The sequence below is a fragment of the Ornithorhynchus anatinus genome, chromosome 18, assembly GCF_004115215.2.
Source record: "Ornithorhynchus anatinus isolate Pmale09 chromosome 18, mOrnAna1.pri.v4, whole genome shotgun sequence".
In the NCBI taxonomy this organism is placed as follows: domain Eukaryota; kingdom Metazoa; phylum Chordata; class Mammalia; order Monotremata; family Ornithorhynchidae; genus Ornithorhynchus; species Ornithorhynchus anatinus.
Genome location: NC_041745.1, coordinates 2,028,375 through 2,050,977, shown reverse-complemented (window position 1 = coordinate 2,050,977; position 22,603 = coordinate 2,028,375). Strand labels below are relative to the sequence as shown.

Here is a 22,603-nt window from a genome sequence, read left to right as displayed (position 1 = left end):
TTTTCGTGGAACTGAGTGTAAGAACGGACTGGAGCATGCTCCTTTTGCTGCAGTGGGAATTTTGTTTTTAGGTCTCACTAAACTGACCCTGCCCATCCGTGCGTGAATCGGTGGGTTAGAGAATGAATTTCAGACCAGCTTCCTACACTGCTGTGACGGCACATGTGCTCAACACCCAACCCGCTCCTCCATCAGTCAGTAGTATTTATTGAGCACTTACCATGTGCAGAGCCTTGTACTAAGCACCCGGGAGAGGACAATGTAACAGAGTTGGACAGTGTTCTCCCTGCCCATAAGGAGCTCATGGTCCAGGCAGGGAGACAGGCATTACTAGAGAGAAATGACAAATGTGGACATAAGTGCTGTGGGGCTGAGGGAGAGTAGGGAAAAAGGAGAACAAATCCAAACGCAAGGTTGAGAAGCAGTGTGGCCTAGTCGAAAGAGCACGGGACTGGAAGTCAGAGGACCTGGGTTCTAATTCTAGCTCTGCCAATTGCTTGCCACATGACCTGGGGCAAGTCACTTAACATCTCTGTGCCTCTGTTTCCTTAACTGTAAAATCACGATTAAATCCTCCTCCCTCCTATGGCAGAAATTTGGCCATCAAAATTTTGAGTTCCTCAGCAGATGGGTGCATTTAATATGTACATTTTTCCCCCCTTTGGAAGTATATGTGATTTGGTTCTGATTATACTAATGACTGTTGGCTATACCTGTCTTTTAAAATATTGATTGTAAAATGCGGGCCCCCTTTTATGAGGGATGTATTCAGGGAAGCAATTGCTTATGAGTTGAATTCTGTATCAAAGCCCTTGGAAGGGACTTCCAAGAATAGGACTTAATCGAAAATTTTGTTATTAAATTTAGGGACTGGGCTTGTGTGCTGCGCTGCATTTCATGTATCGAAGTGCCCTGAAACACTTATTCCTCTGCTGACATTTCAAGCTCCTCTGAGCCTCCTGCTGTTGGATTTTACAAATGGCATGTGAAGTGGCAGTCAATTTTTGAGTGGGTGTTTGCCGAAAGCGTAAAATTCAGTGACACTCGTATTCATTGGACGGGGGGTCTTCGTAAGGAAGACGCAGAGAATGCTATGATTTTGATGGTCCGAGGGGACACTGTCTTCTGGGACCTAAGAGTTTCACGGAGTTTCTCCGACCATTCACCTACGGGACTTTCAATGAATGTTAACGGATGACAGTAGTAATCATGAGATTTCCTGGAAAATCTGTCGCTGTTGAGTTCTCGGAGAGCTTAAAATGCAACCCGGGAGCGCATTCCTCTTGTTCAAAATAAATCCCAAAGTCCGACTTAAATCCACTGAGACCCAAAAATCAGATGAAACTTGAACCTACTGGTGCACTACTTGAAGGTTAAGTGCAGCATTTCCTAACATGCCCTAAAATGAGCATTAATCCTACATATAAGGACTTGGGTTTGAAACATAGCCTTCTGATCAGTCAGTAAGTGATAGTTATTCAGTTTCTACAATATCAAAGCCCCAGTCTGAGTGCTGAGAAGAATTACATAGACATTGATTCAGTCATGACCCTGGCTCTTGGGACCCTGACAATCTCTAAGGGGGAGGACAGACGAATGGGCTAAAATTGATATTATCTATCGCCCATCGATAATGCGTTGGATGCCATCCCATAAGAATTATGCTCTTAAGCACTTAGTGGTTGCACAGCACTGCGCTGACCGCTGGGGTAGATAAAAGATAGCCACCAATTGAAATCAGACTTTGTCCCTGTCCCACACCGGGCTCACTAAGAGGGAGAGAGAGCTGAAATATCATCCCCAGTTTACCAATGAGGAAACCGAGGCCCAGAGAGATTAGGCGACTTGCCCAAGGTAGTTGCCATCCTGGGGCAAGAGCCCAGGTCTCCTGACTTCCAGTCCCTCACGGCTACCCAGTGGGTCCAATTTCCCGCCCAGTGTATTTTTTTCACCTTGATGAGACAGGTGAGCAAAGCACAAAACAAATTAGGCAGAGTCGGGCCTGCCTGAGACATTGTCCAGTGAGCCCTCTTTGCACCAGCCTACAACCCCGGGCCTCCTGTAGCCGGGTGGATGCGTGGGTGGTGGTGAATTCCTCAAGGCCTTGGGCACTCACTGGGATTACAAGCCCCAGCAGCACATTTAGGGGGCAGCAGCCTGGGCCTCCGGCCCTAAAACATCCCCTGCCCCAGCCAGAGGGAAGGCCGGGTCCTGCTAAGACCCATTTTGAGTGTTGGTGTGTGTCCCCCAGGCTTGACTTAGGCCTTGGGGGTCGTGGCAGCCCAGCCCGAAAGGGCGAAGTCATCCGGTAAACACTGAACCGGCCCGAGGGCCATTACATCCTCCCCTCAGAGTGAAACTAGCCGCTGCCTCGGCAGAGAGTTTTGATCTTTCGTGTCGGTGATTCACAGCAGTGCCCGGAAAAAGAGCTCTTCCAGTTATTCATTATACACATTTCGTTGCAGCTGCCGGACCAGTAACCGCAAGAGTCTAATCGTAACCTCCAGCACATCACCGACGTTGCCTCGGCCACATTCGCCTCTCCATGGACACCCAGGTAAACGAGTCTCCACCCCGCGTCTGGCACCCGGACCAAAGCGGCTTAGGCACAGAAAGACGCTCCTCTGTCACTTCCGCTGTAGATTCAGGATTTTGGACCCCGACGTCAGCGGGCCGTTGAAAAAGCCGAGCCCCATTTCCAGTTCTCCTTGTTTCACCACGTCAGAGGCTGTACGTCTTAACATAGGCGTGTACTCTGTCATCAATCGGTCATATTTATTGAGCGCTTACTGTGTGCAGAGCACTGTACTAAGCGCTTGAGAGCCTCCAATATAACCAATGCGCTCCCTGCCCAGGATGCGTTTGCAGGCTAGGGAGAGAAATCGTTTACTCTCACGCCCCACTGTAGAAATAATATAAAGGAGATTCGAACTCGCCGTGTCAGGTGGGAAGGGTTTTGCCAAAACAGCACCATAGCTCGAGTTTAAAATTGAGACTGTAATGGTGGAGAGCAGTTACGGCTAATCGGTTCATTTACCGTCCTTCGAATTTAGAGATTTCGCTGACCTTACGAGAACCCGTGGGTGCGGGGGTGACCGGAAAGGCCTATGGGACTGTCCGTCCCCTCTATCCCCAGCCTGCCACAGAGACCCTCTGTGTAGGCTTCCTGGTCTGCTTGTTATTTGCCACTGTTTCTGCTTCACCTCTTACTCTCACAATCCTGGCGAAACTTCGGCTCGGGGAAAAAAGCAAAACAACTCCTCTTTTTTTATTTTTACCATAGACCGTAAGCTCACTGTGGGCAGGGAACGGTCCTATCAACTATGTTATGTCGTACTCTCCCAAATGCTTAGTACAGTACTCCACACACAGTAAGTGCTCAATAAATACCCCTCCACTGATTGGAACCTGCCAGTCTGGTAGCACTAATCGTCCTCAGCGTGGCCTAGTGGATAGAGCCAATGCTCGGGCGTCAGGAGAACCGGGGTTCTAATCCCAGCTCTGCCACTTGCCTGCTGTGTGACCTTGGGTAAGTCACTTCATTTCACTTCCTTCATCTGTAAAAACGAGGATGAAGACTGTGAGCCTTATGTGGGTCCGATTAGGTCGTATCTAACCCCACCGCATAGAACAGTGCCTGGCACATAGTAAGTGGTTAACAAATACCACTATAATTTTTATTCTTATTGTTTTTGGGGAGATCTGCTGGGCCCACCTGTCTCACAACAATCAGCTACCAGGCCAGAGTGACAGGCTTCGTTCTGCCGCATCCTAAACTGTATTTTTCTGTCCTTTTGTTCTCTGTCACCCCATTTGAGTGCCCAGCTCAGGAGCGGTTTGGGTGTCCATTGTCCTCACCTGTCCCAACCCAGGAGCTGGGTTGAGGTGAGCTTAGCTCTGGTGGGGTTGCCTGACTTTGTTCCAGGACCCACCTTGTAGCTGTAAGGATAATAAATAATTCTTTCCACAAACACAGTTTGCTGTTATTCAGTAAATACTTTAGGCAGCTATCTTGTTTTTGCTTTGAAATTTGTTAGCCTTCAGGGGGCATTTGAAGCTTTGGTACAGCTTGATCTAAATTTTGAGAAGCAGTGTGGCATAGTGGAAAGAGCACAGGCTTGGGAGTCAGAAGGTCGTGGGTTCTAATCCCAGCTCTGCCACCACTTGTCAGCTGTGTGACTTTGGGCAAGTCACTTCACTTCTCTGTGCCTCAGTGACCTCATCTGTAAAATGGGGATTAAGACTGTGAGCCCCACGTGGGACAACCTGATAACCTTGTATCTATCCCAGAACTTAGAACAATGCTTGACACATAATAAGCGCTTAACAAATACCATCATTGTTATCATTATTAAATTTATTGTGGTGAAAATTATTTGTGAGTTAAACCAATTTCTTACATCAGAGAAAAGGGCTTGTAATTTAATGTTGACTTGCCCCCTCTCCCAGTCGCCACACCTGCTGCCTGACGTATGCAGCATAGAGAAAACCCAGTTATTCCAGCCTTATTTAGTGTCATTTTACTCAGGCTGACTTAATTTTCCCAAACCAGGCCCGGTTCAGGCAAAGAGGACTGACATAACCACGATTTCTTATCATATTACTTTTCATAACCCAGTAGTATATGCTGCCTACATTTTTGTTCCTAAGTACTTGTTTATATTTAAGTTTCTCTGTGAAACAGTTCCTTAGAAATGGAGAGATATAGAAATAGACTGGCTTCCACTCTGGAGAAGAAAGCCAAAGTCGTAGAGAGATGGTGGCCTTTAATTAGATTGTGTGGCTAAGAAAGCTGCCCCTTTCCTTTTTCTTTTTTTTGAATGGTGTTTAAGCGCTTAATATGTCCTAGACACTGTTCTAAACGCTGGGGTAGATACGAACTAATCAGGTTGGACACCAGCTCCCTGTCCCATGTGGGGCTCACAGTCTCAGTCACATAGTAAGCACTTAATGAGTATCCTTGTTGATGTTATTATTTTTTAAATGGTAAATGTTCAGTGCTTCTATGTGCCCAGCACTGTACTGAACGCTGGGGCAGATCCAAGCTCATCAGGTTGGATACAATCCCTGTCCCACGTGGGACTCAGTCTTCAACCCCATTTTACTGAGGGGGCAACAGGCACAGATGAAGTGAAGTGACTTGCCCAAGGTCACACAACAGACAAGTGGAGGATCCAGGGCTACAACCCATTCTCCCACCTACTTAGGCTGAGTCTCATATCTGCCTCAGTGCTTAGTACAGTACTTATTGTTATATTGTACTCACCCAAGTTCTTAGTACAGTGCTCTGCACACAGTAAGCGCTCAGTAAATGCTTCTGGCTGACTGGCACAATGGAAACACTTAAATTTACCATAGTTATTAGAACATGCTCTAGGTAGCGGAGTCTCTTACGTCTACTCCGTTTTAGTTGCCGGAGTTTGATTCTCCAGTGACTATCCCTTAGGGTTAAAATGTTCCCTGCTATAGGAGGAATTCATTCTTTCAGAACGCGTTGCTGTTATTTAATAAATCAACCCTTCAGAAGCCCTAAATTGTACCCGGGGGCACTGAAATGATGAATTTGCTTCAGGAGGTCCATTTTATTCCCATAGAATAGCTTAGTCATTGTAGCATCAAATGATTTTTACTTACAAGTATGGCTCAAGCCAATCTGACCATTCAAATGAATAAATTTAATAACCGAAAAGGTAAGAATGCAGGTCAACATTCAGACCATAAAAATGAACCCTGAGAGTCTAAAGTGTACATAGACAAAATGAACAAAGGAGGAGCAGGTCAGGAATTCCACCCACTGTCCAGCTGCCAATTGCAGCATCCACAACTCAGCCACTACTGTACATTTGGAGATTCCCTTTGTGACTTTTGTGAATCTTTCTCATACAGGATGCTTTGTTTCTGCTTCTGTCACATAGGAAGGCTATGGATGCTCAGTTTTACTGGATTTAACTCAGTTTCTAGGCTCCAGAATGCATATAAATTAAGGCAAAACCAGAAAACATAATTTATAAAATTATCTTCTTTTTATCATTCTTTCTTATGGTATTTGTTAGGCACTTACTATGTGCCAGGCCCTGCTCTAAGTACTGGGGTAGATACAAGCTAATCAGGTCCACCGCCCACATGGGGCTCACAGTCTTAGTCCCCGTTTTACAGGCCATGCTGCTTCTTTATGTAATACGATGACCGTGAGCTCCATACAGGACCAGAACTGTGTCCTACTTGTTAACCATGTATCTACTCCAGTGCTTAGGACAATGCTTGGCACAGAGTAAATGCTTAAATTCCTTAATTATTATTTCTCTAGAATAATGATATTAGTTTTTTTTGCTGTATTCTACTTTCCCAGTGCTTAATACAGTCCTCTGCTCACAGTAAGCGCTCAATAAATACGATTGAATTTCTCATTATTTCTAAAATTAGCAAAATACTTTTGAAATTTACTTTGGTAGTTGACCCCTTCCGAGGGTCCGCCACTGGTTAGAGAGAAGGTGTCTCCCTTGATTTTTGATTGGCTCATCAAATTCTTTTGGGCTCATCATATTCTAGAATTAAAAAAAAAAAAGGTGGCATGTTCACTAAATCATCATACCATTACAGAGTTGTCTTTTCTAATTAGCTCACCAAAGCATCACTTAATGGTTTGTAAAAAGGATGGCAATGAATAGCATGTTAAGAAAATCATTCTTGTTTTCAGCTTGGCGAGCTTTTCATTCTTAGGCAGTTTAACGACTCGTTTTTTCCCATAATGCGTTTTGATGGCCTGTGGAAAATCAGCCAATCCATCACCACACCAATCCCTGTCGACAAGGTTGGACGGCCTCCTTGGGCAGGGCGGGAAAATTCCCACGATGGGCAAGAAATGGGCTAGCAATTCAGAGTGGATGCTCCAGGGGGAAAGACACCCTTCTCTTTCTTATTTGTGCCAGACTCTGTACTAAGCACTGGGGTTGGGCACAGTCCTTGTCCTTGATAAGGCTTACAGTCATAATCCCCATTATACAGATGAGGGAACTGAGGCACAGAGAAGTTAAGTGATTTTTCCCAAGGTCACACAGCAGTAAATGATGGAGCCAGGAGTAGAACCCAGATCTATTGTCTCCTAGGGCGGCATTCTTTCCATTAGGCCATATTGCTTCTCATTTCCCCATTCCCTCTCCTCTCGGCATCACCCGTGCCCTATGTAGGATGGGGTCAGGGTCCAACGTGAATAGCTTGTATAATGGAAGTAATTGTGGTATTTGTTAAGCGCTTACTATATGCCAGGCACTGTACTAAGGACTGGAGTATCCACAAGCAAATGGGGTGTATGAACAAAAAATTGTTGTAAACACCCCCAATGGCACCTTTACATCATTTTTACATTCTCTGTGTCTCTGCTTCCAGTTCCCAGCGAGGTTGTGAGATATTCTTGGTAAAGTTCTCCAAGCACTGTGTCCAACCCGCTTTGCTCGTATCCACCCCAGCACTTAGTACAGTGCCTGGCAGATAGTAAGCGCTTAACAAATACCATCATTATAATTATTATTCCCCCAGACACCTTTTCGGAGAAGTCTGCTTGACTGTTGGGTTGTTTTTTGTTTTTTGGTTTTTTTTTTTACCACAATTTACTGTTGGTTTCTGGGTGGAATTTGCTCTCTGACTGCACTAGAAAGTTTAGCGTGATCTGGAGACTGCTTGGCCACAGTATAATCCATGTTATTTCATCTGATCCTTCCCCCATATGGCCGGGAATGAAAAGTAAATACGTCGTTTTATTCATCCCATCCTGTGTAGCTCTGCCTATGTCTCATCTGCTGTTCCTGGCGGAAGACTCCGTCTTCTTCGCCATCATCATCTTCGTCATCCAGAGTACTACGAAGGCCCTGAAAGATGACTTTGAAAATGTGTCAGTCAATCCACCGCGTGTAGCTTAGTGGGTGGAGCAAGGGCTTGGGAATCAGAAGGACCTAGGTTCAAATCCCAGCTCCACCATTTATCTGCTGTGTGATCTTGGGCAAGTCATGCCACTTCCCTGGGCCTCAGTTACCTCATCTGTAAAATGGGGGTTAAGAGTTTGAGCCCCACAACCTGATGGGCTTGTAATTTACCCCAGAGCTTAGTACAGTGCTTGGCACAGAGTAAGCGCTTAACCAATACCATTTTTAAAAAATCAGCCAGAGGTATTTATTGAGCGCTTACTGGGGGCCGAGCACTGTATTAAGTGCTTTGGGAGAGGTCAAAAGGATGGAGTTGGTAGAAGTGTTCCCTGCCCACCAAGAAACCCAGATCCTCTGACGCCCAGGCTCTTTCTACTGGGGCACGCTGCTTCTCAAGTCCTGCAGACAAATTCTTTCCCCATTCCCTCAACCATTCATATCCATCCGGCCGAACGGACTTATCCCTGTTCCATCTGGGAACGAGTTGGATTTACTGCAGAGAAAATGAGACATTTAGGCACCCCAGGAGCCACCAAACTGTCTGTCTGGGGGAAAGCACAAAGGAGCCAGCACCATATCCCCTAAAAAGAGAAGATCTGAAGGAGCAATTATCAGATGATGATGATGATGATTGTTAATCAGAGATGGAGGGCATTCTTTCCTATTCCCCACAGTGTGGCTCCTAAGGGTTCCCAAATAACTCAGCCTGATTGCAAATATAGAACACCTGAGGAGTCAGAGGGTACTCCCGCGTGGATGGGACACTTATTTTTGCCTTTCACCACACAGTGTATTTTTCTGAGCGGTTTGTACCGCCTTTCGTCCCAGTGGTTTGTGAATGGGTGACTTGCCTTTCGTGTGCTGCAGTAGGGCCCTGTGCTTAAATAGCCAGGGACGCTCACTCGAGGAAATTGCGGTCCGCTGATGTTTGAATGGCGTTTTTATTCCGAATCATGCCTTTGTGAGGAGAAACAATGAATCGTGACTGTTCCCCGAATATCTCAACTCGGGGCGTAGTTTTTCTTCCTTGCTTCAGCTTACCCGGGATACACCAGGGAATTGGTGTTTGTTGCTTTAATTAAAACTATGTCTCTGAATTGCCATTTACAAGTCAGTCATGTGTTGCGAATAGCATAAAGCCTTTCTCATTACTCCAATTGTTTTTCAGCTGCTTTACTGTTCATCTTTGTGATTGAAATGCACAAGCTGAACCGAGCACCCTTCCCTTGTCCTGAAAGCTGGTTCTGTTAGGTTGAGCTGCGAGCTTTCAAAATCAAGCAAAAAGAGTGTAAATGAAAGGAAATTTTATTAAATGCCTCAGTTAGTTTTACAGACCAGACCAGCTGAGCTTCAGAATCACCACGAGGAGATGTGGGCATTTGCAAAACGCCCTTCCCGCACTGTACTCCACGCTTGGGACAGCACAGTACAACAGAATTGTGCAGACCCGTTCCCTGCCCATAACGAGCTAATGGTCTGGAGGGAAAGACAAACATTAATCTGAATAAATAAGTACTTTTAGTTTATGTTTTGAAAAAACATCAGTAAGTGCTTTGGTTCTGGGGGTGGTTCCGTTCACAGTAAGCGTCTTCACCCGAAGAGGGACTGAAAATTGATCGTGCTTTTCTGTGTCTTCTCATATCACAGGTAGCAGTCCTCTGGACAGCCCCCGAAACTTCTCTCCAAATGCACCTGCTCACTTTTCCTTTGTTCCTGCCCGCAGGTAAGTTCCTAGGAATGACTTGGCCGGGCCTGGCAAGCGAATGCCACCCTGCATAGTTGCCCCTTCTCCAGAGCACTCGCAGTGGTGGTGTCGATTTCCGGCTAAGCATCCTCAGAGTGTACATTTGGCTTCAGTTTCTGAATTCCCTATGGCCCCCTCGGCTTCCTCATTGACACTCCTCGGCTAAACCCCCTGGCTCTCTCCCCCCCAGGAACTCTCAATTTGAGTGGAAGGGTGAACCCTGGGGCCCCGTTTTCTGCTCCGCACTTTTAGAGGTGAAGCTTGCATTTAGCTTCTTCCAGAGCCTAATTTGCCGCTTTGAAAAAACCTGATCTGCATGGAAATGGATTGATTAAAAAATGCTAATGCAGTAGGGCAGCAAATCCTCCAGCTGTGAAGGTAGAAAGAGGCAGCGTCCCACCTCTGTTTCTCCAGAGGCGTGGAGAGTCACGACAGTGAGGGATTTGGGAAGCACTGACACAAAGCCCGGTGGGAGATACTATCTTTCCACTGGGGCATTTTTTGAGGTGGGTCGGGGAGGATTCAGAGCAAGTTTTCGGTAACAAAAGTCACACCAGCCTGTTTTAGTTGATGATGGCAGTTGTGGTGATTGCTCCCTGAGTGTCGGGCGAGTCGAAAGACCAAGCAGCCTTTCCACATCAATCGATGGTGGAGTGTTGACTGTTTGTGGAGCACTGTGTTCACCCAGCACGTTGAGGGAGTGATTTTTTTTTTCCTAACATCACCCTGCCACCTCACGTGAGACTGGATCAGATCAGTCAATCTCTGATATTTATTGAGCGCTTACTGTGTGCAGAGCACTGTATTAAGCGTTTGGGAGAGGACAGTGGGACGGAGTAGGTAGTCACGTTCCCTGCTTACAGTTATTTTCATTACCCTATTTATTTTGTTAATGAAATGTACATCGCCTTGATTCTATTTAGTTGCCATTGTTTTTACGAGATGTTCTTCCCCTTGACTCTATTTATTGCCATTGTTCTTGTCTGTCCGTCTCCCCCGATTAGACTGTAAGCCCGTCAAACGGCAGGGACTGTCTCTATCTGTTGCTGACTTGTTCATTCCAAGCGCTTAGTACAGTGCTCTGCACATAGTAAGCGCTCAATAAATCCTATTGAATGAATGAATGAACAGGAAGGTTACAGTCTACAGGTCTAAGAAATCTGTAAGACTTGGTAATGAAGCAGAGGGTAGCACTGCTCTTAATCGCCGAATCAAATAATCGCCACCCAACTGCCTTGTACCAGGGCTTTACTCCTCCAAACTTTATTCCCATGGTTAGTTTACCCACAGGGTATTTTCAGGGTCGCCGTCTTTTCTGGGGAAAGTAAAGTTCAGCAGGGTGGCTTGACTACCTTCTCCCTAGTTACGGCAGGAAAGTCAGACAGTCGTATTTATTGAGCACTTACTGTGTTCAGGGCACTGTACTAAGCGCTTGGGAGATACCACAGTGTAACAGACACATTCCCTGCCTGCAATGAGCTTCTTTGAGGCACAGGAAGTTAAGCGGCTTGCCCAAGGTCACACAGGAGACAAGTGGCAGAGCCAGGATTAGAATGCATGTCCTCCGACTCCCAAGCCCATGCTCTTTCCACTGAGCCATGCTGCTTCCCCAGTGCCAGTGATTGATCAGTTACGGTCCAGTCTGGACTCCTCTTGTCCCACCTCCCCGCCAAAAGAGATGCTCCTTTTCTCACGCAACGTGGCCACGTAGCTTTTGAAGACGGGAACATACAGCAGAGTGATTGGTTCCTTTGTCCCATTCAGTATTCCCACTCGGATTTTACTTGGTACTGACTTCCCCTCTACGCTCTCTCCATTACAGCCATGGACACAGAGCAGACAGGTAACGGGGACACAAGATCCATATATCGGCTATATAACTATATATACAGTTATCGTGTGCTAATCTCGCATGTTTTTGCATGATTGCATTGTGTACGTCTAATGGGTTCATGCTCCACTGTAACTCTATTTAGGCATTCAGCTCTTGCTGTTTTGGAAGAAAAATTAGACTCCTTCATGAACAAATACAGTTTGCCCCAACGTCTTCCAAGTCACGACTTTTTATAACTATCAGAGGTACCAACTGACCTCTAATCATTTGAGCCAGGGATGGCCAATTTCACACTCTCATCTTCAGACTGTCTCGCTCTGAGTTGAGCCTGCCCCTTGCTGATCTTCCTCAGATTATCCTATTGGTCTAATAGCGAGGATTATAATTATCTCCCAGAAACGTAAGCATTAAACTAAGGCTGGCAAATTTCCAAAGATAAAAAGCCATGTAGCCCATCAAAGAACCCTGCTGATTTTCTTAGAGGGAAGTCAGTGAGTTCTTCATGGCAGGGAAGGTGTAACACTCAGCCCGTTGCATTTTCCATTAGAGTAGTTCTGAGGGGGAAATCAAGTGTCTGTCCTTGCCCTCTTCTCTAATAATGGGAGAATTGTTTGAGTTTCAAGTCATTTGGAAGCTCAAGTTGATGTACAAAAGTTGATGTATTTGCAAAATAGGTGGGTTTTTTTCCTTTATTTGCCTTTGTTTTTTGAAGGCATCAGTTTCTCTTCAAGCCTCATCATCCTACTTCCGTTGAATTTCAGAGAAATTGTGGTGAACTGAGCCATTCATTGCTCCGCCGGCCTCTTCACGTGCATTTTGGTCCAGATTTAATCCAAACTTAGCACATATGATTCCGAGGCAATCTGCTAAAAGTTGATGTCACTGGGAAAGGGTTTTGGATTGCCTCCTCCTTTGCCCATCATTATGGCCCTAACCTTGTGCGTTGTTTTCCCTTTTATACTTTTAAATGCTTTAATAGTAAATGTGACTTTCTTCCCATTGCCTCCTGGCCCTTATGGTCAGTCTGCCTAGAAGGAATCAGGTATAGGATCAATTCAGGAAGTGGAGGCCGTACCAGGGGAAGGCTTCCCGGCACTGAGGCAAAAGCTGAGCCTAAATAGGGTTGCCATTCAGACGTGCCATGTGTATCAGTCTGTTCGAAATCATGATCCTCCTATGTCGCATGCAGCATGAACAGCCGCCGGCTACGCTTTCTGGTAGCCGAACCGTGTCGTAGTTGTCCTCGGGGACAAGAATGGTGAACTCCAATGAAAGCCCACACTGGCAAGTTCCTGGCGGCCCCCAGATTTGCCCTTTGTAATCCAGGTTTTCAGGCCAGTCGTCAGGCTGTTGCTTGGTCATCCCGTTTCCACCCAAACAAGTGGATTCTCCCATCGCACCCGACTAGGGAAAAAGATGGAGTTAAATCTCATCTTGCTCTCAATTGAATTTTGGCCTAACTGGTTTATGCTACCCTGTTGCAGATTAAATATCACTCTGCATACGAGTAAAATCGATAAATTGCAGTTCATCCTTTCTGTGGATCACGGGACACCGGCTGGAAGTCGTAGCCCTCCATAAATAGGGATCCGTCGAGAAATGTTTTATTCAAGGGCAACGCTTCCCGCATAAAGCCAAATAAATTTCATTATCCTCTTTTTCTGAGGGCTTCAGAGGGGAATTTGAGGTACCTCGAGCAGGAAATCTTCAAATGGATATCGGGGTTTCCAAGAGGCTTGAGCAAATGATTCATTCTCCTCCCAGTGTGATGATGCACTTTGGCCGCCTTCCCAGTTGTCAGTCTCATTGTGTTCAGGAGCTTCTGTGCGAATGCATCACGTGTCTGTTATCGACTGGAGATGGAGAGAGAGTCTTCCACTTGCAGCGAAAAAGCCAATAACCCTTCCTTTTATGTAGTCAATAGGAAAGGAAATTACATCTGGGGACTCAAGAGCGGGCCTGTTGGGAGAAAACCGTCTCCGAGGGAATGCATATCCTCGTGTGATCCGTTTTATGGGATTTAACCTAAGAGTAGGTCATCGGTCAGTGGTTCTGAAGTGAGGGAACCAAATCTGTTGCGGATCTGGGTCGAGGAAGGCCTGTTCGGCAGATGCAGCTGATTGAACCGGAAGTAGAATAAGCCCTCCCTCGCGAGATGCCATTTGGTAAAGTGAAGGTCAGAGTGGAAGCAGGGCCAATTCTGTTACTTAAAACGCATAAAACTGTAGAATTGTGGGCTTTGGCCCTCACTGCTCAGGCCTTGACTAAGGCAGCTGCTTAGGGGGCCGAGATCCCCCCACTGTCCTGTCCCCATTGAGGTCTGCCAGATTCTCTGCAACCTCCTAATAAGGGCTCAGAGGGGAAAACTAGGGGAAAGGGAGAAGGCCTTGGTGGTTTCTGCCTCAGACGATCGCCTAACCTGCCTTTTCTGTCACAGGACGGATGGTCGTCGCTGGTCCCTGGCATCTTTGCCTTCCTCGGGCTATGGGACCAACACTCCCAGTTCGACGGTTTCAGTAAGTAATAAGAATTCTTCATAATAATAATTATGGTATTTGTTAAGAGCTTATTTTGTGCCAGGCACTGTACTAAGCACTGGAGTGGATACAAGCTAAGTGAGTTGGACACAATCCCTATCCTGAATAGGACTCCCTGTCTTTATCCCCATTTTACAGATGAGGGAACTGAGGCGCAGAGAGGTGAAATCACTCACCCAAGGCCACACAGCAGACAAGTGGAGGAGCCAAGATTAGAACCCATGACCAATTTGTATCCAGCCCCTCTCTCCCATCTCCTTCCACTTTTACGAGTCTGTGGAAAAATTAGGCTTCATTTGAATTGTGTTTTGGGGTTGGTTGGTTTTTTCAGTTCCTCACGGAAAGTGTTAGTTGTTTGGGAAATATAATTTGCTCCTTTGGTAATGCTTTTTGTCCCTCCTCCCTGTAACTCTTCTCTGCTTGCCAATCAGTCAGTCAATCCATGGTATTTATTGAGTGCTCAATGTGTGCAGAGGACTGTACTAAGCACTTGGGAGAGTACAGAACAACAGACTTGGTAGGCATGTTCTATTACTCTTCAGTTTGCATTTCCGGTTGTAAACACAGTGTCAGATCAGGGTCTTGAAAGCTGGACTCCTGTGTTTGGGTGGGAAGTGTACCCCTGAAAGTCAGCGGAAGACCAGGGGCCAAATTTGGCCCCACATGTTACCCATTGGTTCCTGGGAGAGAATCATCCTCGTGATGGGGGTTAGCCCTCTCCCAAGATCCCCAGATAGCAGCCCCCTTCCCCACCCCTTTCGAGTTACTGTTGGGTCCTTCCAAATCAGAATGTCAGTCATCAACTGTGGGAGAATACAATATAATAATAAACAGACACATTCCCTGCCCACAACTGGCTTACAGTCTTGAGGGGGAAACAATAGGGTCATTGGTTACTCCCGTGTCCTGGGCTCCACCAGCATTTAACTGCCCCCCTACAAGTTGAGGGAAATAAGAAGGCAGGAAATCATTATTTAAATCAATTCTGTTAAAGCAAGATTTTCCCAATTTGGGAGGGGGAGTCCTTTTCTCACATAAGTTAAGCTTTGTATATCATTCATTTGTGATTCAAAGCAGTGAGCAGAACATTAGCTAGCTGTTTTAGGCGACTTTATTTTCTCCTGAAGAAATCATTGGAGAGCGAGGCCTCCTCATTCCCCAGCATGTGACAGGGTGAGAAATACTTTTCACCATGCTTCATTTGTGACTCAGGCTTGAAATGAGGGATTTTGACGCAAAGGCGAGACAGGTGAGAGAGCAAGGGACATGACACAGGCCTGGGAGAGGGGAGGCCTGAGGGCCAGCCGGGACTTGGCCCATAATAATAATTATAATTATAGTATTTGTCAAGCACTTACTATGTGCCAGGCACTAAACTAAGTGCTGGGCCGTGACCTGGACCCGCCTGGCCAGACCAGAAGCTTTTTGTTTCCTGCTTTCCCATCTTTGAAATCAGCAAACCGCTCCCCGCCTTTTTCCCCACGGGGGTGTTGGGAGGCTGAGGAATGCAATTAGTAAGCTGCCTTGAGCTTTTGAGCAGAGGTGTTAAATATAAAGGTGATGCTACTTTTCATTTATCTTTTTAATGGTATTTAAGTGCTTATTGGGTGCCAGGAACTGTACTAAGCACTGGGGTAGATACAGGCTAATCAGGTGGACACAGTCCATGTCCCACATGGGGCTCGCAGTCTTAATCCCTGTTTTATAGATGAGGTAACTGGGACCCCGAAGAGTTAAGTGACTTAATAATTATAGTATTTGTTAAGCACATACTATGTTTCAGGCACTTGTCAGCTGTGTGACTGTGGGCAAGTCACTTCACTTCTCTGTGCCTCAGTTCCCTCATCTGGAAAATGGGGATGAAAACTGTGAGCCCAACGTGGGACAACCTGATTCCCCTGTGTCTACCCCAGCGCTTAGAACAGTGCTCTGCACATAGTAAGCGCTTAACAAATGCCAACATTATTATTACAGTACTAAGTACTGGGGTGGATGCAAGCAAATTGGGTTGGGCACAATCCAGGTGATTTGCCCAAGGTCACCCAGCAGTCAATCAGTGGTATTTATTGAGTGCTTACTATGCAGCACGTGTAGAAAGTGCTCCCTAAATAGCACCGATAATGGTAATGATGATGGCGGGCGATGAAGGAGAACCACTGAATGGGCACATGCGTGATCATTCCTCAAGTGGCAGATTTGGTTTTGCATTACCCACTGGCTTCCTGAACATTACAGGGAAGTTACAGGAGCAGTCCTGAGATTATATAAACAGAATGAAGCAGCTTGCTAACCATTGTGGCCTAATGGATAGATCACGGGCCCGGGAGTCAGAAGGACCTGGGTTCTAATCCCAGCTCTGCCATTCATTCAGTGGTATTTATTGAATGCTTACTGTGTGCAGAGCACTGTACTAAGCCCTTTACTTATCTGCCTTGAGACCTTGCACAAGTCACTTTACTTCTCTGGGCCTCAGTTCCCTCATCTGTAAAATGGGAATCAAGACTGTGAACCCCAAGTAGGACCTGGACTGTGTCCAACTCAGTTGTGTCTACCCCCAGCGCTTAGTGCACTGCCTGGTACCTAATAAGCACTTAACAAATATCATTAGAAAAAAAAAGTTAGCTCATTCTCTGACCCGGGCAGAGACCGCCGCCCTGGAGACCCAAACTTGGAAGGCTGTTGGGAAATGTGCCCTGCTTGCCTACTAATATTCATCGCGGAGATTATTTTATAACCTGGGGATCAAAAAGTCATGTCATTCCTCTTTCTGTCCCTGTGAGCTTTGAGGCTCGTTGTGTGAAACCAGGCCCTGGCTTACATTTTCGCTCAGGTCCAATATTCCAGGGGCTTCAACAGCTTGGGTGGCTTTCCTCGATTGACTTTTCTCTACTGAATTGAAATGTGAAAATCTGGCTGGACTCCAAGCCCTCCGCTGTTCTCAAAAAGCTCCATTCAGCGAGCGAAGCCAAGGGAGAGCAGATGGACACCTGCAGTGTTGGGAGAGTGTCTAGCGCCCTCTCGCCCTGTCTCTGGGCTCTTCTCTTCCTCACTTAGGAGGATGGTTGAGAAGTGGGATTTTTCCTGGACATTGCCATTTTGCTGAGACGATTCAAAATCTGTCCCTATCCCAGAAGTGTTGGACTCCTTTTTTTTTTTTAATCCTTCTTAGCTTGGAAACGCATTCATAACTAAAAAGTCTCCGAATTGCTATTTTGAGCAGTCGCTTCACCCTCAACTATCTCCAAACGGGAGTAGGAGGCCTGGCAAAGTAGTAGAGGAAATATATTTCGGAGTCGGGAACCTATCACTGTTGAATAATAATAGTAATCATATTTGTTAAGCGCTTACTATGTGCCCAACTGTTCACTGTTTTACGTAATCAAGTAATCAGCTTGTCCCACGTGGGGCTCACAGTCTTAATCCCCATTTTACAGGTGAGGTAACTGAGGCACAGAGAACTTAAGTGACTTGCCCAAAGTCACACAGCTGTTAGGTGGCGGAGCCGGGATTAGAACCCACGACCTCTGACTCCCAAGCCCGTGCTCTTTCCTCTCTTTTCTATTGTCATCCTAGAACACAAATCCAAACGATGGCTCCGGGAGCACCCGGGAGGATTAAAAACGATCAGCACATAGGTAGAAGAGAGGGAGTTTCCAGGCAGGACAAAAAAAACTTGATCTGGAGCCTTCGGTGTCCAAGAACCACCTTACTACCTTACTTTGGATTCCTACAAATTACCTTCTGGTTCACAGCTCTTCTCAGGCATTCGAGTCTGCTGGAGGGATTTGCCACACCGGGGGAGCTCCATCTCAGGCGTACCTGTCGATTGGCTGGCAAAGAGCTGTCAAATAGCCATCCCTCCTGTTGGGCAACATCTCACAGTCTCCCTTTCTTCCAGCTTCCCAGTCTTGGCTGCCCTCTCACCCTCTGGAAGTCCTTTCCCTTTAGCCTCCCACGAAAATCTCTCAGGCACCGGTTTAAGAGAAGCAGCGCGACCCAGTGGAAAGAGCCCGGGCCCGGAAATCTGAGGACCTCAGTTCCAATCCCGCCTCTGCCACTTGTCCGCTGTGACCTAGGGCAAGTCACTTCACTTATCTAGGCCTTGGTCACCTCCTCTGTAAAACGACTGTGAGCCCCGGATGGGATATGGACTGTGTCCAACCTGATTGTCTTGTATCTACCCTAGTGCTTAGAATAGTGCTTAGCACATTATTAGCACTTAACAAGAACTGTAAGTATTAATTGTTACGAAGTGCTTTACTGCGGGAAAGAAATTTGGAACTTGATTTGGGGGGGCATCATTAGAGCTGCCAGGCTGTAGAATGTTATTTTACAGATGACTGACCCAAGAGTTTGGAAATTCCCTTACATTAAAAGCCCTGAATTACTGTTGAGTCCTGAGAATGCTCATTCCTTTTCAGATCAAAAGAATCTTTGCATTCAGGATCTAAAAATAATTTCCTTCCCCAGTGGACTTGCTTACAACAGCATGTTATTATGTTTTAAGCACAGCAGACCCTAGGAAATGATTCTCTTCAGAGCAAGACCAGATAAAGGGAATCCCACAGAGATCACACTATGCTGATTTGATATCACTTTTATTTCTGCCAATGTAACCTAGATCCGAGTTTCGTGAAACAACGCGGGCCTGGGCTTCTGAAACCCCACCCTGCTCCACCACTTGTCTGTTGTGTGACCTTGGGCAAGTCACTTTACTTCTCTGGGCCTGCTACCTCATCTGTAAAATGGGGATTGAGACTTTGAGCCCCACATGGGACAGGGACTTTGTCCATCTCAATTTGTATCCTCCCCAGCACTTAGTACAGTGACTGGCACATGATAAGCGCTGAACAAATGCCCTCATTATTATTGCCATTATTATTAACTGGTGTTCTTAGAAACCTTCGCAGAAAACCAGGAGATAGTGTAATAATTTGTACCCAGGATGAATGCATTCTGAATTAAATCCAAAGACATAGATTGAAGTGATGATGCATTTAGGAGAGGGTTTTGTAGAAAATGGGATACCACCTGAAAGAAAGGAAAGATTCGTCATTGCCCGCGGCTTTTCCCAACCCAGAGGTGACCCTTAAGTTTTAGCTGGGGTTGGGGAGTTAATGGTATTTACTATGTGTCAAACACTTTTCTAAGACCTGGGGTAGGGAAAACTTACTTGGTCAGACACAGTCCCTGCCCCTTATGGGAGGGACAGTCTGCGTAGGAGAGAGAAACAGGTATTTTATCCCCATTTTACAGTTGAGGAGACTGAGGCACAGAGAAGTGAAGTGTCTTGTCCAGGGTCACCCGGCAAGCCATCGGCAGAGCTGGGATTAGAACCCAGGTCCTCTGACTCTCAGCCTGCGCTTTTTCCACTGCTTCCCCTGTTATCCTTTGCATCTCTAAGGACATGCAAGGACCTTTCAGGCCCAGCCCTACCATCAGGAACTCTGAGGGGTTTGCACGCCCGACTCCAGCACTTGGGAATTTTTCTTGGTCTCCATCCTCTTAAGGCTGCCGACATAACATAGACCACGAAGAGCTGGTGGTTTGATCCGCGTACTCCCCGCCCTCCATCTAAACCAACCAACAAAGAGTGTCTGACGAGTCTGCCCATTCCACTCCTGAGCCATCCCCTGCTAAATTTCTGTGTGTGTGTCTCTCTCCCGTCTTTTTTTCGTGGGTTCAGTCGTCATGCTCATCCCAGGAGAAGCTGCATCAGCTGCCCTTCCAGCCAACGGCCGACGAACTGCACTTCCTGACGAAGCACTTCAGCACCGAGAGCATCACTGACGAAGAGGGGCGACAGTCTCCAGCCATGAGGCCCCGATCCCGCAGTCTCAGGTGAGGCCCCCCCTCTGAACCCCCTCTTCCCCCAGCCACCACCAGTGAGACCCCCTCGGGTCTCACTCTGCTTTCCGGCCCCATGTCAGTGACTAATCATGGCGTCTGAGGTCCTGGAATCAGATTGAAGGCAAGGACTAGCTTTTCAACAAGCATCAATCAATCAAGAGATACACACTAACCAGTCCATGTCCCACGTGGGGCTCATGGCCTTAATCCCCATTTGAGAGGTGAGAGAACTAAGGAACCAGAGAAGTGAAGTGACTTGCCTAAGGTCCCACAGCAAATAAGTGGTGGAGGCCAGGATTAGAACCCAGGTCCTTCTGACTCCCAGGCCTGGGCTCTACCCACGCTGCTTCTTAGTCGTGGTGGTTGTTCTGAAGAAGTACCGAGCCAATATTCAGTTCCCAAAACTTCCGTGAAAGCTGGCCCGAGCCTCTTAGTTGGTGGTTCCTGCAGCCCTGTGGCTATTCTCTACAGTGCTCTCCTCTGGAGAGCCACAGAAAACAGACAGGCACTTTGACTTGCATCCGCCTCGGAAGGAGTTATCCGCCGTAGTGGGGCAACGATATTCCCTCCGGAAGCCCGACCTCATTTCACCTTTCGCTAAATTTCGCTCCGCCCGGGGGATTTCCGGTCGCCCGGATCTGTTGGGTGAACTCGATTTCCGTGCCTGGTTTTCGTAACGTGGTCAGTACTCCACTAAGGTGCCTAGTTGAAATTCCTGATTATTTCTGTCTTCCGAACCGCAGTGCAGGCTACATGGCAGTTGCCTTGGGACCTTCTAAGTGTAGTTACAAAGTAATCCACAGGAACAGGTGAGTGCTGCTGGTAGTGACATAGAGCCAGTGGGCCCCTCTAGAATGCCATGTAATGACAGACTAGTTACATGATTTCTGTTGCATTTGTCGAATCTCGGTCTAGTGTCCCCCTTCGTTCTTGTACCTGTCCTGCCTAACTTTCTACTGTTACCTTTACCTCTAATTAATTCATCCTAGATGAAAAGCTTCAGTAGGAGCGCTGATTTCTTTTTTTCTTCCCCCAGTGTATATATCGGAGTAGACGCCCTCTTCGTGTGCTTTTCTAACCCAGTACCAGTTGCAGTCGGGCTATTAATCCCGTGTCAAAAACACAGTTACTAACCGGAAACTCCGGATCCCGAAATAGAAGTGACGTTTTAAATCACAAATTTGTTCCCTAGCGTTAACACGGACTGCCTTCACATCAAGAACTTTCTTAACTCCAAGAGCCAAAGTTACAAGCAAGTGAGCTCCAGGTATAAAAACCTCAGTGGCTCCTGTGGTTCTTCTGTGCTGCGGATCCTGGAAGGTCAACCGAGTTTCTCCCAGAGTCCTTCTTTAAGGACAACTTTCGCACCGCATGAGTACAGGAATCAGTCCATCCATCTGTGGTATTCGAGCGCTTACCATGTGCAGAGAGCACTGTGCTAAGCGCTTGGGAGAGTCCAGCACCATAGAGTTGGTAGGCACGAGCCCTATCCACAAGGAGTTTACCATCTTCTCTAATTCCCTGCCAGCGCTCTAGCCAAAATGTGGAGTGAAAAGACCAGGTCTTTCACCCTTTCTGGCCTGCCTCTGACAACAGGCCATTTGCTCGGTGATTCGGAGATTCAATAAAATTGAAAAGTCAAAATCAGCCAGTCAGTCAATCGTATTTATTGAGCGCTTATTATGTGCAGAGCACTGAACCAAAGCCCTTGGGAGAGGAAAATATAACAGACACAATCCCTGCCTGCGACGAGTTTACAGTCTAGTGGGGAGATGGACATAAATATAAATAAGTGGGGGTTTTTGCTCTTGCTTTTGGTCAGAATCATCAGACAAATGGCTCGTGGTGGTCTGGTGGAATTTTTTTTATTAAAAATTAGTATTTTAATTGGTCAGATTAACTCCTGTTTATGAAGTAACACACTTCCTGTAAAATTTGTGCATCTCGTCAATTTAGTGGTGTTGAAAGGCCTGAAGATTTTTAATCTCTTCGGTTTTCAAGTAGAAGCATGTTGTGATTATATAATTGACTACTAATGCATTCTGAATCATTGAAGTGGACTAGAGGTTGATCCTAGGATAATTTAAGGAAGCTAATTTTTTTTTCCTTCCTTGACATTCTTAAGATAATTGAATCCAGTTACCGCTAGCCATTTTTGATTTGTTCACAGTAACTTGATTAGGTAATAAGGCTATTTGACAAATCGTCACTCAGGGATTGACAACCTGTACGCCAACCCTATTCGGTCCAGAGAACTGTGGCTTTCCAAGTCTTCCAGATTTAAAATTTTGGGGTGGAGGGGTGGATTTGGAGGAGAGAGGACAAAGTTTCCCCATGAAACCACTCCCCACTTTTGGCTTGCCCTTCCCTCTCCCTGCATCACTTTCCACATGCCTTCTGTCAGCTGACAAGAGGCAGAGTCGGTATTAGATCCCACGACCTCTGACTCCCAAGCCCGTGCTCTTCCCACTAAGTCACGCTGCTTCTCAATAGCAACACGGAAGGGAGTGGGAGAAGAGGAAATGAGGGCTTCGTTAGGGAAGGCCTCCATATGTAAACTTCCGTTGCCTCCCCACTACCCCCTTCCCAAAAATCTCTTTTTTGATGTGCTAGTAGAATAGCTGTTCTTCATCATTCAAGAGAATATGGAATAATAACCATCTCTTTGTCATCTCAACCAGTTGATTGTCCTTTTATGTCCTTTTTAGTTTCCTCTTTT

The 22,603-nt window shown here is 46.5% G+C and overlaps 1 protein-coding gene across 1 annotated transcript in view; it reads left to right on the top strand.

Moving 5' to 3' along the window:
• MAST2 (microtubule associated serine/threonine kinase 2) overlaps window positions 1-22,603 on the top strand; it is a 207,165-nt gene that overhangs the window by 145,681 nt on the left and 38,881 nt on the right. The window contains exons 6-12 of the mRNA XM_029083079.2: window positions 2,466-2,557; window positions 9,567-9,642; window positions 11,486-11,506; window positions 13,935-14,013; window positions 19,721-19,875; window positions 20,628-20,693; window positions 21,077-21,151. Coding sequence (XP_028938912.1) covers window positions 19,850-19,875; window positions 20,628-20,693; window positions 21,077-21,151 — 167 coding nt within the window. The 5' untranslated portion in view covers window positions 2,466-2,557; window positions 9,567-9,642; window positions 11,486-11,506; window positions 13,935-14,013; window positions 19,721-19,849. The remainder of the gene's footprint in view (window positions 1-2,465; window positions 2,558-9,566; window positions 9,643-11,485; window positions 11,507-13,934; window positions 14,014-19,720; window positions 19,876-20,627; window positions 20,694-21,076; window positions 21,152-22,603) is intronic.